The sequence below is a fragment of the Triplophysa dalaica genome, chromosome 18 (assembly GCF_015846415.1).
Source record: "Triplophysa dalaica isolate WHDGS20190420 chromosome 18, ASM1584641v1, whole genome shotgun sequence".
NCBI lineage: Eukaryota > Metazoa > Chordata > Actinopteri > Cypriniformes > Nemacheilidae > Triplophysa > Triplophysa dalaica.
In genome coordinates this window covers 19,908,393-19,927,621 of record NC_079559.1, presented here as the reverse complement: position 1 = coordinate 19,927,621, position 19,229 = coordinate 19,908,393, and the positions used below count along the sequence as shown (strand labels likewise).

The 19,229-nt window shown below is 36.8% G+C and overlaps 1 protein-coding gene across 1 annotated transcript; it reads right to left on the bottom strand.

Moving 5' to 3' along the window:
• Positions 1-1,652: 1,652 nt before the first annotated feature.
• On the bottom strand, positions 1,653-14,654 carry wu:fl23c11 (uncharacterized). The gene is made up of 16 exons (XM_056729528.1): positions 14,619-14,654; positions 13,328-13,504; positions 11,158-11,185; positions 10,898-11,023; positions 10,585-10,796; positions 9,767-9,887; positions 9,638-9,673; positions 9,078-9,220; positions 8,922-8,984; positions 8,585-8,636; positions 8,103-8,353; positions 7,748-7,801; positions 7,614-7,665; positions 7,359-7,454; positions 2,864-2,902; positions 1,653-2,755 (listed from the first exon to the last, which is right to left on the bottom strand). Exons 2-16 carry the CDS (start codon positions 13,427-13,429, stop codon positions 2,106-2,108), a joined length of 2,025 nt encoding a protein of 674 aa, XP_056585506.1. The 5' UTR covers positions 13,430-13,504; positions 14,619-14,654; the 3' UTR covers positions 1,653-2,105.
• Positions 14,655-19,229: the final 4,575 nt, after the last annotated feature.

Here is a 19,229-nt window from a genome sequence, read left to right as displayed (position 1 = left end):
CAGACTCCTTGGATCATGGCAAATCTAATGATATTGGTTCTGGCAGGAGATGAACCTGTCCGCCATTTTTGAAATATGTCATAAATGTATATTGTTAAAGATCTTTTGAACAGTATGACATATCTGCACAAAATTTGGTACATATCATTGAACTAGTGTAATGTACCTGTGATTTTGAAGACAGCGCCCCCTAGCGTTCATAGGTTATACGTATAACTATTAACTATTTTATCAAAAAAATCAACATCTCTTTCTCAGAAATTCATGTTATCCTTACTTCTTACAATCCTTACTTTCCATGGTTTCTGCTGATTCCAATGAGTTTTTAATTGTCATTTTTCTCAAATTCGGTTAATACATTTTGGAAAGTTTTTGCTATTCCATTACAAATTTGGTTTTCCACACTCTGCTCTTATATTGAACCAAGGTGCACAGAAATGACTGAACAGTGTTTTTAAGAAATACATTTTCAAAGTTTACTGTGCCCGTGACATTGTATAATAAGTCAATTGTCACTATTAGTATCTGTTTTTCTTTTTTAATGAGTTATGAGTTATTCTCAACCCGAGTGTTTCTCACATGCTCTGTGCTGGTATGGCTCTGTCCTGAGCATGCTGTGTCTTCAGGGCTTGGCCCTGTAATTGCTGCTTGCAGCTTTATTTTCTTATTATTATTTATTCTAAAATTGAACATAGTGTAGCTGACCTACTTCCTAGAAACATATTAAAAGACAATGCAAGTAATTTAATTAAATCTAAGGAACTTAATATTATATGAAATCGACTATAATCGAGCCAAAAAACGTACAGGAAATGTTTATGCATTGACATCAGCGGAACGCGGGAAAGGAGACCAAAGGCTAGATTTGAATGGATGTCAATGGATATTGTTTGACACTTTAAGCACAGCATAGTGTAATAAAATCTGATCAATTGTAATGACAGTGATGTTATCTTGTAAATTAACTAACACACAGTTATATATGTACAGGTAGAGGTATTTTTATTTAAAAGATTTGTTTTTGGCGTTTTGCCTTTTATTGTATACAGCTTATTGATAGAGAGGACAGGAAACGAAGAGGGAGAGAGAAGGGGGTGGGTTCGGAAGATGACCAAGAAACGGGAATCCAACCTGGGTCGCCCGATTCGCAACTGCGCCACATGTCGGAGCACTGCCCACTAGGCTATCGGCTCCGACACAAGTAGAGATATTTTTTATTAAAAAAAAGAAAATTAAAGTCCAGGTGAAGGGAATTACGACAAAAGTAATTAAACACAACATAAATGTTAGAAATGTATTGCTGAAACACTTTAAAAAGACGGAATTATAGAGTTAAACCAATTACCAGTTTTACACCATTTTCGTGTTCAGGTTTTCTTGGACTGTCCTGAAATCATTTCTTGATGGAGCCACCGAGCATGCATGGCCCCTTCCCAAACACTAGAGCCCATTAGTATCTCTTTTGAGAATTTGATAAAACAAATTTAACATTCAAATTTTGCTGAGTGGTTAAAACACATTTTACTATCGCGTGACAAACTCTTACATAAACATATATTTGATGTTGCTTTTACTTGGACTTAAAATATAATTCAGTAAAATGAATAAAGAATTTATTTATGTGAGCTCACATCTCAAAGCTAAACAGTGCAGAGTTTTCTTTTTTTTTATTAAGAATAATTTGTGTATTTATGTTTACCTATTAACTGCTTTATGTAAAACAATGTCAATTAATACTCCACTAAACATATTACCAAATTTCTAATTAAAAATGATATCATGCTGACACTGTAAAGACAGAGGAGAAGCAGAATAGTAAATTGAATTGATACAGTATACATGAAAAGGCATGGAAATTCAGTTTAACATATCAGGAAGAAAGTAGCCTAAACTATTTTTGACTTTCCATTTGTGTTTTGATGTGTGTGAAAAAGGCTACATAGAACATGAATCGCTTACAGACTTAGCATAAAAAGAGGCGTATTTACATATCAAATTGACATAGTTCCATAGCAGTGATCAAATGTATTTTAGATCCAGCCTATTGTGCTTCTGTAAGAGTTAGTTTGTGTGGTTGTCTGGTTTTGCTGTAGTGGAGCTCCTTCTTAGGCATCTTCAGTTTCAGACTTGTGTCCTGTACTTCCAGTGAGTCCACAGATTGCCCCTGATAATGCCTGTGCAGCAGTGCTCAACGACATGGATCGTTTACAATGTCTTGCCATGCCTCGTCCCTTATGGACCCCATGCGTGAGCTCCATTAGGAAGCCAAGACTTTGAGACGGTAAGCTGAAAAATGGAAGCCCCTGAAAGAACTCAGGGAATGTCAACACTGACCCAGGAGATTGTTCTTTAACCTGGGCCAGCATAAATCGCTTGCCAGCACGACCTTGTAAATAGTCAGCAAGAATGCAACTCAGTGACGCGTTGAAAACATCCAAGAAAGGTGAAGATTGAAAGGCTTCTTTCGGTTCGTATTTTTCACCTACACCTCGACGTGCCCATTCCTTTGCCCGTTCACAGGTGGTCTGGGTCAGGACCAACACTGCCCTACCTCCACAAATTTGCACCTGGTCGAGGTGGGAGTGTAGCCAGGGAATGGGACCCAAAGAATTTATCTCTGATCGATTCGACAGGTCCGTAGATACATTAAAACCAAGAGTGGAGAGACTGGAGCTGAGGCGACAGATCAGCTCGGTGACTTCATGATCTCTGTCGGGAGGACACACCAAGAGTACCTCAACACCGCCTGCTGCCCCTGTCAGAGTACAGATATATTCATCTTTAATAGCTGATAGGACATACAAGCTATAGATTTGAATACTATAAGTTTGAACAATGATAACGAAGAACAAATAAAACGCACTGGTCATGTTGTCCACCTTCAGCCATCTGGAAATCCAACCTATCGGGTATTTAAGAAACAAAGTTTATTAACACTTCATGCCTTGAAATGAGTCAATCCCATAAAAACAAATTAATTTCATCCCAAGCAAATAATACAAATTATCCTATTGTTCATCAATTAAAACATAGGTTTTCTTACAATTGTAATACAATGACTAATATACAGCAGTGGTCAACATCTAACAATCACCTTGCATATGAAAAAATAGGTTTTTAAATTAAATTTAAAGTCATGACAGTCTCTTGACTGTCCTCAGTGTAAAAAGATGAATGAGGGGTCAAATTTGCAGAAGATACTGATAAAGCAAAAATTGTGGAGGATCTAGAGGATTGTTTTGGCGACAGTTAGTTCTCAGATCAAACAAGAAACTTTTCAACAACTATTACAAAACTTTAAAACTGTCATAAGTTGTTAAGGTACATAGTACAGTTTTATGAATCAGAGGTAAACGTTTGAACTGGCTTATATTTTTGTCAATTTAGTTATCATAATGTCACAACTAAAATATATATTTTATATATATTTCATGACGATGATGAAATGGTGAGAGATTGTTGACAGGTTTCATTTGTGTTTGGACAAAGGCATAACAAGGATGGCCTACAGCCCGTGTGAGTTGACAGAACTGTCTCTGGACCAATCTGGGCAGTGCTTAGTTTGTAAAACTTCTTAGGTTCATGTCACGCTAGACTAGATGAGAAGAAGTAGCCCTCGCCTGAGTACTGAACCGCTCCCAACCCCATCTGTGTTGTATCCAATATGCGCACTGCGCCTCTACTTGGACCGCACGCAGAGCTTCAGGAGCTCTGATCAGCTCTTTGTCTGTTTTGGAGATCAGCAGAGGGGGAGGGCTGTCTCCAAACAGAGAGTAGCGCACTGCATTGTGGAAGCACCATTCCTCCCTTCCCATAGGTTGGTCAGTGTACTACTTAGCCTCCATTCTTTCCCACACGAGATGAAGAACATGCTTTCCATCAATCACTAAGCAAGCACCTCATTCGGGCGTGCTGGGCAGAGCAGCCCTGTCCCTTAGGTATCTTCTAAATTATCCACAAGAGCTCTAACCGGACCTTGTGCTATCGGACGTTGTAAGTCCCTCAGTCGGGCGGTTCCGTCTGATGTATCCTCATGATTGGTTCCCACTTTGGTAACCCATGACCTACCCTTGCGGTTAATTACTTCAGTCCACATATTTTTCCCATTAGCTCTCCCCTGACGATGAGACCATGCTGGTGTCTCCACTAACTCCTCCCGATGGTAGGAAGGTGAATGAATGCAGCATGCCATCTCCATTTTTATACCCAGATATCCAGGGGTGGAGTACGGTAAGCAAATTTAATTTTCTAAGCTAATCGAAGTTGATAGGATCTCAAGGACAATCCCCATCTCTCGGTTCGACACAAGGTCTCGTTCCCTCCATCGGAGAACTGAGGTTACAGCCGTAACCAAGACGTTTGGTAGTTATAATATTTAGATCGCTAAATCATAAATTATTTAAAGTGGCCAATGTAAAATATTAATGCTAACAGGGCTATTAGGATTGTTTTCCCCCACGCCAACTCCGCGCAAGGCCACGCCCCCAGCTATGACACGACACAGTCCAAGTCTAATGCCAAACAGGCATTGAAGTGTGTTGTTTTGTTACCACATATAAGACTTATTTTAACTGATTCTCTGGAATACTGTCTTTTGGATTATCTTTTTACCCGTTTGCTGGTTAGACTGATGTTTGTGTTTTTGACGTCTTATTCATGCCTTACGATTTGGACTGTTGTTCTGTTCTTAATAAACTTCTGCAAATGGATTTTAACACAGCGTCAGGCTCACCCTCATTACAGTTCATTCATTATTTACATGCGTATTTAAGACTGAAGGACAGAATCAATCATTATGTTTTATTGGGGCGTCTTGTATTGCCTTCTCATAAGGGCAGTAATTCACTTTCCCGCTTATTCTCCTTCACAACTCCTTCCTGATGGAACATTCTTCCAAACTCAGTCCAGTCAACCACATCTCTCACAACATTAAACAACTACTTCAAACCTATCTCTTCTGTGAATACTTGACAGGTAAAAGATAAAAAAAAACACTAACCCTCTCTCTCTTTCTCCCTCTCAACAGGTATTGTTTTGGCTTTTGTGGAAACTAGTAACTTGGTATTAGCACGTATTGTATTATTGCCCCTGTATGACATATCGCTGAATTGCTTCCTAGGCTCAGTGTAAGTCGCTTTGGAAAAAAAAGAGTCTTCTAAATGACAAAATGTAAATGTATGTTGTTTTAAATGTTGTTCTTCTGATCTTAATATAGCCATGGTAACAACATTTACCTGCCGTTATTGAGATTGGCAAATGGCGACATGGTCTGCGGTAAAATCAATTTGTGTAGGGATATCTGAACTGTGAAATTGATCACTGTAACAAGCAACTTATTTCCTTTACAATGTGTGTTAGAGGGCTACTTTTTAAATACAAGACGAAAATACATTCAAATTTTAAACGTCATGCATTATTTTTCCTTTTGCTTTGCTTTTAACTTTAGTTAACTCATTTAACTTTTATGGTTAAATGAGATATTATTCCTTTTTTTGGTTGCAGTCAATTTCACCTTTGTTATACAGTTTCACCCTAACCAGTCACAGAATAGCCTATTAGAAAACTCGAAATATTTTAATTGGTTCAATTATTCTTTTTATGATTTAATGGTTAACTAAACAAGAAACAGAAGTTATCATAAAAAGGTAATTAAATAATCAAATGTAAAATAACACTGCATAATCTTCACTTTAAATTAAGTTTACATTAGTCTATCTGTCACTTTAAGAGATAATAAATGGATCAGTATACTGTTACACATTTTATTTTGAACTGTTTATATTGGCAAAACTGTGGCTTAGAGCCTAAAATGACCTAAAAATACCTTTTTTTAATAAAATATTTTCACCAGATGGACGGTGACAAGGGTAACAACTATTATTTTTTCTAACTTTCTTTATGTTAGGCCAGGAAGACTTAATATAGCGATAATTATTGAGACATTTTTGCGATTGCGATAACACAATATCAATAATATTGTTACGTCACTATAAATCCTATCTTTCCAAATGTTCTATCAAAACATACCAGGAATGGTCATGTGACTTTTGTGTACGCCATATAAAAAAGTGTCTCTATTGCACTTTTGCGAAATATGCTTTTATTGTATTGCTTGAAAAATCAGCACATTTTGGGATACATTGGAGTTTTACTGAATTGACGTGTTTCATTGGGCGTGTTTTCAATGCACTATTTCAATTTGTGTTCACATTTTCAAGTGTTTTACCTCAAGTTAGGCCATGTTCAGTCTTGAATTCTTTTTCATAGCTTTCTAGCATCTGTTTTACATTATAATTCTACGGGGAAAGACGTATTTTCAAAAAACGTCTTTTAAACGCGAGCGCCGGCGTCTTTTTCTGCAGCTCAGGGCATCTTTTTAAGTATAAAAAAGTTAAACTTTTCTGAAAAAAAACGCCCTAAGTCAAGCTCCTTTTCACAGCAAACCAATGACAAGCGAGTAGTGTGTCGTTTCCATAGCAACATGCGAGGATGGTGATTGGTCAAGCAGTATTAAGTTTAAAAAAATGAAATGGTGGCCGAAACTCCGGTTGGAGCATAGTTTTGTATAAATGTTAGTTAAACTTTCACTTTCAATAACTTTTGATTGCATTTCTATTGAGAAATTAGTATTGTAGTTTTTAAATATGTGATTAGTTATTGCAAATACGCTCTCTGTTTATAATTCAGATTGACTTCCGTTACACTGCCTATCTGTTTCTCTTGGCTGCCTTTTTGCAAAGAGACAGCCTCTGAAGTCATGGCGTTCGGCTGCTATTTGTAACCAAACGCAGCCTGTGTTTATTTACTAAAAAAACGCTTTTTCAACTTTTTCTCGTCAAGTGTGTTGATGGCCTCAGTTTTCAACTAAGTGTGCCCAGCTCGATGGTGATGCTGAGCTTCGAAGAAACGCAGAATGCTGGAACTGAGCGTGCAAAAATCCTCTAGCTGTAATGTTACAGTTTTGCAGTTGTGCAGCTATATTAATATGTTTTGTGATAAATTGTGTAATATTTAGCTCATAATGATAATCTTGGTGGAAAATAGTCATGCCTAATATTAATTTAGATGTTCGAGTGTAAGATGAGATACAAAAGACATTAACATTTCAACGCTGTGAGGAGATAATGAACACTGTTGTGTCTGTGTTTCTTCTGGGCAAATTTGAATTCAACCATCAGTTTTCACATTCAAAATTAATACATGTTTTATTTCATTTAATATTATTATGTTTTCTAAAATATTTTTTTATGTGGTGAGGCTAACAACAAATATCAAATGCATAATCGAATGCATATCTGGTCTGGTATGAATGGGCCAGCAAAAAAAAGTTTTGTCAAAACTGTGTGTGTCATTCTTACTTTTAAGTGCACCCTGAAATGCGTGGGCTCCCAGTACAGACAGACACACGAGCAACACACACACAAGTAACAGGAAACTCCAACGTGCTCTCTTCACTGCAGAGGTGGGAGAAAAGAGATTAGAAAGAACAAAGTGCTGCCAATATATGATGACAAAATCTGAACTGAATCATGGCCTAGTAAGCACATTAGACACTGCAATATAAGAAAACTAAAATTGCTCATTAATGAGAAATATTGGGTATGAGTTCTTGCCTTCAAATGGGCACACTGGACCCAGATAACCAGCAATTCCCCTCACCTTGACCTGGAGAACAGACACAATGCTGTCACATTCTCGAAGCATGCATGCTGTTAACCGTTTGAAAAAATACATAAAACATCATTACCTGTACACATAATGAAGAACTATGTTCAACTTGCGAAAACTCTCCTTGTAATTGCTGCAAAAGAAAAAAGTTGGAAAAGAAATCAATCTGATGCGTTTCAAATCAATGGTGTTTCTGCACCATTACTTTTCTAAGCAATCTAACTTATAACATGGACTGACATTACCCAACCTATCTAAAAGGCAAAAACGCCAGACTTTCAAGAGCAACAGTCATGAAAGCTTCTCTACTCCAACTTTTTGTAATAGATGAATAATCCAACAGCTCACTAGAGAATAATATGGTATATACAGTATAGATTCATGTAATTGTGCACTTAATATCCATCTATAGAAGCTTGATGAGAGATTCCTACCCAGTGCCCAGCGTCCGTTCTTATCCATTTGTCCTTGCGCCTAATCCGTTTCTGGTATTTGTGTGCATGATGCATGTCATTTATTTGGTTGCAGCTGCTGTCGACACTTGAGCCTTTCCTGCAAAGCCAAAGTTCAGTCTCTAGCCGGCACGGAGAGGTAAGGTTCCAGATCAGAGCTGTTCTGTCACTTTCCACAGAGTTATGAAGTTTAATTGCTGACACAGACACTGATACATTGGAGTCTGAAACAACTAATGACAGAAAAAGATATGAAACAGTGGCACACATGATGTCCTTAAGGTTAAATCATCTATTTGGCATCTATTACATTTTATACAGAAATATACTGCTAAAATTTCTAGTTGATCAAGTTAAGGTCAAAGTTACTGTCAAAGTTAGTAATAGTAAACCGGTAATCAGCTTGTATCCATAGACATAAATATGGTCAAAACAGCAACAACTATTGAAAGGAAATGACATACCTGTTTCATTCAAAAATGGACAGTGCACTTTTCGAGGAAAGTTACCCCAAATCTATGCAAACGTAAAGGCAAATATGTGTCAGTTAAATGGAGCAAATGCAAAATGAACAACAATTTTATTTATATTATTTATTAATATTTTACATTTATATTGACCATCAAGTCACATGCTTAAGTACCAATAATGTGAAGACCATTAATTGTGAATGCAAACATTGTCAGTATACTAAGTTGTTGCAATCTGACTTCTACACTTTATTTTCAATTACATTTTTTGGTTTACATGACCTTGAATGTGCTTATTGTCTATTTTAGATTTCAGAAATTCGTATATTACCTCAAAGCACAGACAGGGGGCAACAGAGCTGCGTGGAATCTCAAACTCCTGGCTTGCATCATTCTTCATGTTTGATGAATGAAGAAAAATAATAAATTAAAATCACAAAACTAGACAATTGAATCGATTATGAACGAAGTTGTTTTGAAGACGTACCCATTCCACCTTTAAACACTTTCCATCTCTTTCCAGTTTTTGACAAGTCTGGAATTTTTGGAATCTCTCTTTATCTGCATTTTCCACATACAGTATTATCGCTCCTGTTATGGGATCAGTTCTTCTACCCAACCTGGGAGCATCTGAAGAATAAAACGTTATAGGATATAATCGATTTAAAACCATTACACCTGAATCAATTCAAATTAATTTGAATTTAGGAATGAGATCTGTTTGGTTACCGGCATTCTTCAAAATATTTTTCTTTGTTTTAAGCAGACCAAAGACATTTATACAAGTTTAGAACATTATGAGAGTGAGTAAATTTGGTGCACTGTCCCTTTAATTTAGGACAACAAGATGAAATTGAGCAAAACTCTGTAACTCATGTCCTGTGCATGAGAAAATGACAGTGATTGCTGTGAGTTGTGTGCTGGGCAAATAAGTAACCTTGTTTACTAATTTTACAGTTCTTTTGTTAAGGTTATAATATTATAGTCTTGTGTTTTCCTGTGTAAAGTGATGGTACATAAATGATCAGAGAATTTTGACCAACTTACCTTTACAGAACACAACATCTCCATCCATCGAACACACTGAAAAAGAAAGGAGTGGGTAGCTTCTATCAATGATTATTTGCATTAAATCTGACACAATTACAAGAAAGATTCAAATAATTGAGTATTTACCTTCTTCTTTTGAAGGTGTTAATATAGTGACTTGTTTAGTAGAGTTTGTGTAGAAAGAATAGACTGTGAGTGGGCTGCCGAGGTCTACCTCCCTTATCTTTACTACTAAAGACATCCACACCTACAACACACATGTGCAAAGTAAAAACAATGTTTAAAAACAAAAACTGTGGAAAAGGGAAATCTTACAATACAAGCTTTAAATGCTTGAGAAAATTCTTAATTTCTTACATAGAAGTTGACTGTACATTTTCAAAATATGAGATACAGTATGTGGTTACCATGGCTGTAAAAATCATGCAGATTTTAAATCCGGACAAATGGGACAGCCTTTTGTTAATGTCATGTGTTAGTTTGGCGTATATAATGTTTGAGTTTACACAACAATATATATGATTTCATAATAATTCACACATATAACTATTATTGCAAACGCACAGCCAGCTTGCTCTTGAGTGTTCATGGACCGGCTTTCATGGCTACCAGATCTGTGTAACAAAATCAATCATCACTACCCTAATGTCCCAAGTTTAAATAAAAGAACTTAACTCTCAGAAAGTCATTTTGGGATGAACAACTAAAAAAACGAAATTCCTCCATTATTAACCTGCGGAAAAAACCTGCAGCAACAGTTTAAAAGTAAATTCCACTTGAAAACCGCAGACTTGGCTACACATACCGTATCGCAACGTTCCAATATGACAGACAACCTAGGCATAGCCGCCTATAGAAACAGCTGTATATATATATATTTGGGCAGAAACATAAGTCATTCCTTTCATATTATAATTGATCAATCTTGTAGAAATATTTGTTACCTGTAGTGTGTTGCCACCATCAAACACTGAAGAGGACAACGTGAAGTGTAAGATTTTGGATTTTGACAGCGAAGGGTTTGTGTAACATACACAAACAGTGGCAGTAGTGTTATCTTCATCTTCATAAAGAACCCTTCTGTGTGCTTTCTCAAGGACGTCCGCCGCTTTATCATCACCACTAACATCACCTGCTAGTTCAACACCCACTGCATCTAATCAATCAATCAATCAGTCAATATTCCTCATGACATAATCTAAATATGCAGACTTCAGAAATAATAATGCCCATAATCCCACTGTGCATAAGACATACCTCTGACTGTTATATTCACCAAAAGTTTCAAGCACAGACTCCAGGTTTTCTCCTTCGTTTGGCAGAGCACCACGTACGCTTTCAGACCGCACACAAATACATTTTCATCATGACCAAGGCAAGCTCCTTACACAAAAAGACAAAATGGCATGACTGTACAGTTGGTCATGCACAGAAAATATTGAAAATAGAAATATAAAAAATGAACAAGTGAAGTAAATGGTATTTGCCAAACAGTAATTTACTCTGTGTTTTCTTACCTGGTTTAACTTCACAGTCAATTATACCCTACAGAGAAAAACAATGGATCAAATGTGTATAAAATGCACTCAACACACACATGAAAAAAATCATAACATACATCAGAACAGCTTTTGTGAAATGATTTTGAAAAAAGCATGCCCAAGTCATATACTTCAGTTCTCAGAACCAGCCAATCTTTTCCTTTTATAGTTTAGTGATGCTCTTCAGAGAATGATATGACATTTTAAAATGTAGCCCAGAATTCAAAATCATAATTTACACCCATCATCCTGTTCAGTTAGCATACACCTGTTTTTTAGGTGCGTCACCTTCAGCATGGGTATTTCTTTTAACAGTAGTGAACGATTCTCTCAGTTGTCTTCAGAATGATAACATGGACTTCAATATTATACTGTGTGCTGTTAAAGCAGAGCTTGGGGATTTGAATCTGCAGGGCATGTTAATATCTAATAACAAACAAGAGATCCAAGAAAACAACTATCACAAAAAAGGAAAGTCATTTATCATTCAGGTAACAACACAAAGTATCAAGAATGATGTAGGCCTGGGTTAACTGGCTCAGTTATCATAGTGTCTTTCATCTGTCATGCAAAACTTAAATAAGCTTTTGCATATAAATTATATATATTATTTCATTAATCATGTATCATGAAATATTATTTATTGTTACTACTGTAGGTCTATATTGAATTATTTTGAGATCTCCATTCCATTTTCTACCGCTTATCCGAAGTACCTCGGGTCACGGGGAGCCTGCAGCTATCTCAGGAGTCATCGGGCATCAAGGCAGGATACACCCTGGATGGAGTGCCAACCCATCGCAGGGCACACACACTCGCTCATTCACTCACGCACTCACACCCTACGGACACTTTTTCCAGAGATGCCAATCAACCTACCATGCATGTCTTTGGACCAGGGGAGGAAACCGGAGTACCCAGAGGAAACCCCCGAGGCACGGGGAGAATATGCAAACTCCACACACACAAGTCGGAAGCGGGAATCGAACCCCCAACCCTGGAGGTGTAAGGAGAACGTGCTAACCACTAAGCCACCGTGCCCCCCTATTTTGAGATCTCCAATGCTTTCAAAATATTTACTTAAAAAAGTAATAATATTTAAACTTAGTTAAACTTAACTTGGCTCTGTACACTGTAGTAGAATCTGTGAGAAATGTTTTTATTGCTCTTATACTTTTTTTGTCCTAATAATTGGCCCAATTGCTTCCATTGTTTACCCAACTTGTAAGTCGCTTTGGATAAAAGCGTCTGCTAAATGACTTAATATAAATGTACTCCTTTAGAATTTTTTTTACTATTTTTTATATATTGTGATATTTACATATTTTAATGACAGTATATTTTTTGAACAAAAATGAATCATTTTATTTATGGAAATAAACCAAAATAGTACAAATTTTGCTAATGTGATTGTATTGAACAAGTATGTACTTAAATATTATTACATGTAAATATTTGTATCAATACTGTGTGCCTTTTACCCCATGCTGGTGAGCTTTTTTAAACTGTATGTGGGGCAAAAGATTTTTAGACAAAATTAACCACTTATAATTTATTTTCTCACACAATCTGTATCTCCATAAATGTTTAATACCAAGATTTATATATTGTTCTTCAATCATACATTATGGGTGTAGTGAAAAGAAAATTTGTAAAATATGTCTGTGTATTTTTCATTTGTGAAAGCCAACACTGTGTCATCAAAGTTTAATGTGGCAGATTGTTTTAAGATAAATGTCTGTTGCTTTTGCATGAAAACAAACATTGAGTGGCTTCAGGCTTTAAATGTGAGTGCATGCGTGCACTCATGGGTGAAAACACACAAAACAAGCACATTTGCACCTCTGTGAAGCACACAGAACTTGTTAAAACTGCCGCTGAGATAACCATCAAAACATACACACCTTCAATATAACTGACGCACAACACACCTACTGTATACTGCACCACAGAACACAACCAAATTCCTAGTAACTAACTTAGGGAGCTCCATGTAGAAACTTGCCTGAGGTGGAAACTCTTTCGAAACGATACTAAATGCTAGCAAACAAGATTGAAAAAATACGCTTTTAAAGGAAACTTAAACTGTTTTTCCAACTAAACTAGAAAACCATACATTTAAAAAACAATTTTCTCATGGTCTTACCTGTCCACAGGTGAGAGCGTGCTCTTCGCTAAGACTGACTCTTTCCAGCACCTCAGTGAAGATATACAGTGGCAGAGAGAACAGCACCAGCGTTCGAATCATGTCCCCATATACTGTACACAAATCCTGTTCCCGATGAAAACTAAGAGTGCAACTCTTCCCTTCACTATGAGCGCGCTGTTTTACGTTTTACACAATGAGACGGGAGGGAGAAAGAGAGCAAGATAGAGCAAGTGGAGAGAGAGAGAGAGAGAGAGAGAGAGAGGGAGGGAGGGGGAGAAAATACAGTGAGTACAATTTTTGGGCAATGCATAATTCTGGATGTAGATTTGTGTCATTTGTTAATTTTGATGAACTTCTTATTGTACTCAAATGTACTAATGTGAAAGACTGACAGCAGGATAAGACAAACAGAGGTCATCACATGAAAAATACTTTTTGAACTTTTCCTAAGTACATGAAATATAACTGTTGTAATGGTTAAAAATAAATGTGAACTTGTTTTCTTTACAGTATTTGAAGTGTACACATAAAGAGCAAATACTAAATTAAGTAGTAGTTCACAGAATAAAACAAAAATAATAGTTTTACCTAAACACACACACACAATTGTTGTGTTTCTAACTTTTGAATGGTAGTAGCCTACAGCGATGAGTGGTTGAGTGCCTAAATTTGCATAACCCTGTTGTTTACAGGGTATTTTATTTAGTAGTGCACTTCAAAAACTAAATCATTTATTTATTTCACCCTTAACAGTAGGAGTATTATCCATGTTTTTGGTAGATTTATTACCAATTGTGTATCCATGATTGTTCAATAAACACCATGGTTAAACTATTGTTGCTGTAGCAAAACCATGGTTAATTTGTGAACATGATTTAACTATATTACCCATTGATTTTGTTTTTAATTGTACTAAAACTATGGTCAATAGCAATTAAATCTGTTTTAACTCCCCTTTCAAGGTTTATACTTTAAACAAAATCATTTGTATTAATCCCGCTATTATTTTATTTTGTAAAATATACAGATGTGTACTTATCTGTGTGTATAAACGATGAAGAATGAATACCCAATCATGACAGTTCTACAGTACATTAAAAACAAAATACATTTTTAAATAATCGTTTCTTCAGATAAACATCTGCATTACGCACATGTTATATACTGAGTAATAGCTCTACCTGTATTCAAATGTATTTACAATATTGTAATAAAATATTCCAATATAAATACTAACAGAATATGATAGTTTATAGTTTGGTTGAGTTAGAAAAGGTAAACAACTTACCAACTGATAGCGCAGAAGTCTGTGGGATGAGGCGTAGGGTGATATAGTGCATCTACTGTATGTCGCAGCGGGTTTACACAGGAACTGTTTAGAATAACAAATATCTGAAACCATCACATCACTGTAAATAATGAAAGAGTACCAGACAACAGTTTTTTTTCACATAAATAAATAATATAGTACAATTTCACGTAACAGCAGGGCTGCACATTATGTGATTATGTTTAAGTTTTTACTATAAATCCCTATTGGATCTGTTATTGTTATTTTCTATAATTATAGGGGCTCAAGCCCCAAATGGCAGCCCATAGTAAGTACATGGGAAAGTTAAGAAAACGTGTTATCATGACATATTTAGAGTCTCTCACTCCATCCCTCTGGCGCCAAAAAAACGTTTAAAAGATTTTTACATTTTGTCTATAATAACTGTAAGTTGTAGAAACAACATTTTTTATGAAAAACCTATTTTTTCAAATTCCACCCAGATCGTTTGTCTGATTTGCACAAAATTTGTTATGTATATGTTGTATATATTGGAAAATGGATTTGATGCTTATCTTCATCAAACTTCTGTGTACTGACATGAAACTTGGTATATGCCATCAAGGTCTGGACCTGAGGTAACGTACACAGTTTCTGCACAGCACCACCTAGTGGTCAGAGCTTTGATAAATAGAAAACATTTGCTTCTGACGTTTGACAGCTTTGGTCTAAAATCATGAGAGTGGTCTCCTTAGATTCTGTCTGTTTCTCTGTCTTTTGGACTTTTAATTTGTTTTCCTGAGTTCCTGCTTCCCCAATGTCATTTTGTAGTTCTTTGTAGTTTCTTGATTAATAACCTTCTTGGACATTGCCCATTATTCAACTTTTCCGGTCCGCCTCTGCACCACTGTCCTAGCCCTGTTCCCATACACGGGCTTGGCCCTCATCCCACCCCGTTCCGGCTCCGATCGACCAACCTCCTAGACCAGGGGTGTCCAAAGTCAGTCCTGGAGGGCTGGTGTCCTGCAATGTTTAGCTTCAACCCTAATCAAATACACCTGAACAGCCAATCAAGGTCTCACAAAGCAGACTAGAAACTTCGAAAATAGGTGTGTTGAGCCAAGTTGGAGCTAAACTCTGCAGGACTGTGGCCTTCCAGGACCGACATTGGACACCTATGTCCTAGACCAGGGTTACTCAAATCTTACCCTGGAGGTCCGGAGCACTGCAGAGTTTAGCTCCAACCCTGATCAAACTTGCATACCTGTGATTTTCTAGTGATACTGAACAACTTGATTAGCTTGCTCAGGTGTGTTTGATCAGGGCTGGAGCTAAACTCTGCAGTGCTCCGGACCTCCAGGGTAAGATTTGAGTAACCCTGTCCTAGACTGTCATTTTAGGGCGTTTGGAATCAATATGGCCGCTCTATTGACGGAAGTCCTAGCTCCCAGTAAAATGAGCCAATCGTCAATAAATAAAGACTGTGCGCAGGTGCAGTAGATGAGGCGACGTCGAAAAGGTGATTTGTTTAGGGCAATTTAAGTTTACCAATCCAAAGTTATGAAATATGCTGTTTAATTCAGATTTTACCAGCGATTTTAGAAATATACAAGAAGATAGGACAGTGGACTTGCTGTGACGTAAATAGCTGCCTAGGCATTGCAAGCATGGCCGCCGAGTGGCACGACTTCTGTAAACTAACATTGTACTTGTCTTGGTTACCAATTATCCTTAGATTATGTTCAACTGTGTCTTGTTTAGTTTGCTCTTTAGTTCATGTGAGTGTATACTGTATATAGATTTAGTTCTGTTACTCTGGCCTGTTCCACAAAGCCTGTTTTGGTTTATACTGCGCTTCATGACGCGCCTAACATCGCCCCCTAGCTGTTACAAAATGAACTGTAACCCACTCCTTTCTGGGGCTTATTATTTTAATAACCCTGGTTGGCATTATAAGGTTTATTCAACTCAGAACTTACTCTGCATTTCAGTTTGTTTATCTTGCTTTATTACACGGCTCGTTGGAATGGTTGATTCTGATTGGCGAGTTGCGACATTTGCAGGTTTGTTATTCCCAGATAACATCCTCTCAAAACTAATAACACACTGTAACCAAGATGCAACAAATCATTTTGACAAATTAAATAAATCTTTAAATGACATATTAGACATTATATTTACAAATGATTAATCCAAATTGCCTGTTTGTGACACCTGCACGTCGTTTTTTTACCTTAAAACCGAAAGTAATACTTTTCCTCACTGAAGGTCTGCATTTGGTAAATAAGAGCATATAAAATATTTCAAATTTACATTTAATGTCCAGTTTTTTTTTTCATGTGGCATGTAGCCATGTAACAAGCAGCTGGCTGTTATCACAAAACCAGCCCCTTCAGTGAGATACAAGACCCTCCTCTGCTTGCCATCGGGTCCTGATCACACATTTAGGGCTTATTTCTGCGATAACAACCGGCTACCTGCACATTATCCCTTACTCGTGCAATAGGCCACTGGTCGATTCTTGGTTGTATTAGTGTAGTTTGTGTCCTTGTGCCTTCTATGGATTCCTGAGCTGAAACGGCTTCTTATTTGTGTGGTCTACACCATTACAGATATATTGAAAATCATTTACTCAAGTATGTTTTTGAGTAATGTAGAGGTATGTTTCTTCTACTGTATGTAGAATAAAGTAGGAGATTCTTTATGTACATAAGTTTTAAAGGTAAAAAAAGGAATGTTTTTACAAGGTGTAGTGGAGTAATGTTTGACATGCTTTAATGTAAGCCACGAAAAACCTTTTAGAAGTTATTCAAAGGCATGCATTTTTTTCAAACCATTACATCATGTGTGTTGACAGACTTTATGAATTTGACATACAGTATGTGCGTGAGTAGATGAATACACGTGATAAAATCTTTGAGATATTTTGCATAACTTCCAGCTATTTCTTATCTGTGTTATTGGTCCTTTTGTTGGACACGAGCCAGGATCCTCTGTGAACACACGTCAGGCATCTGGAAGCAAATGAAACCGTTGAGAACTTGTCTGATCACATGTCAGTAACATGGCAGTTCACTGCACCAAAACAATTGGGATTGCAACATACAGTACTGCCCTGCAAAGGCAAAAAGGAATCATTTTATTTTTTCTCAAAATGAGTTATTTATACTTTTGGGGCATTCAAGACCTCCTTTATCATGTGGATTAGGGTCTAGGGTAAAGTTTGTTGTCCAAAAATGTGTACCTTGCAGAGTTTGTTGGAGACTTTTGTAGGGAACAAACACACAAATAACAGTTTGATCCCATTTCATAGAAATTTACATAGATTTTACTATTGGTCTAGGATCGTTCCTCATTCAGCAAAATGGCAACATTTTGTGCTTGTTTTAACTTTCATAGGTATTTTTTTAAAAAACACAAATAAAGAATTTGTTAAAAAGATTGCCTTTCCCAAATCCCTGACCTGCAATGCATAGTGGAAAAACCCTTGTACTGTCATCAGAATTAACCAAGTGTGAAACACATGTTTTGCTCAAGATCAAAAGCTTATTTTCTTTTAATTTATTGCCTTTATATAATTTGTTTTTGTTATGGATTTATTTGGTTGATATTCTGTCTCTGTCACTTAAAATAAACTTCGCATAAAAGACCCTTCATTTCTTTGTAAGTGGGCAAACTTACAAAATCAGCAGGGGATCAAATCATTATTTTCCCCAATGTATTTAACTAAATCCTTTTCAGAGAAACCGGCTGTTTAAATAAGGTTGTTACATCATATTTATTTTATCAGCAAGATAATCTGTGAATGTGACACTTACAGACAGTTTTTAAATAACCTAAAAAAATTAAAAAAAAAGATATTGCACCTTCCACTTTTCATCCTAATTTAGACGTAAAGGTATGGCCTAGAAAAGATGACGTCAACCAAATTTAGATGTAAAGGGACGTTGTCACGGGGTGCGTGGCAAGAACCCAAATGCAGGCACACACAGACAGGACGAGAAGGTAGGGGTAACAAAGGGTATTTAATAAAAACAGGACAAAGGCAAAAGGACAAAACAAAACCCACAATGGGGAAAACAAGACTTGATAAATAATAAACTTTAACAAGGACACTAACCTACTAAACTATAAAACAAACACTTGAAATAAACACTAAACTAAGACTTACTAGACACAGGAAAACGGCAAGACAAGGGCATGAAACATAGATACAAGGTCTTGACAAGCAGCTCAGACGAGGTAAGACGTAAACGTACATACACAATGAACCAGCACAGGACAATGAACATGAGGATGTTTTAAAGGGAGAGAAACCAAGAGGGAACAGGTGCAAGGGATTAACACTCAGGGGAAGCTAATAAACACAAACTAGGAAACGTCTCGGGTTACGTCTGTAACCCTTGTTCCCTTTCGAGGGAACTCGCACTGCGTCGCCATGGCAACGCTTTGGGGAACGCCTCAGCGTGACCAGCTCTGAGCACATGTGTCAACATCGTCCAGTAGTGGAACGCTACGTCATAGATGACGTATGGACCAGGAGGTATAAAACGACATCCGAAATAGTGAACTTCAGCTCGATAAACTTCGAAGCAAAAGGCTTACAGGGATGTAGGGAGTATGGCAAGG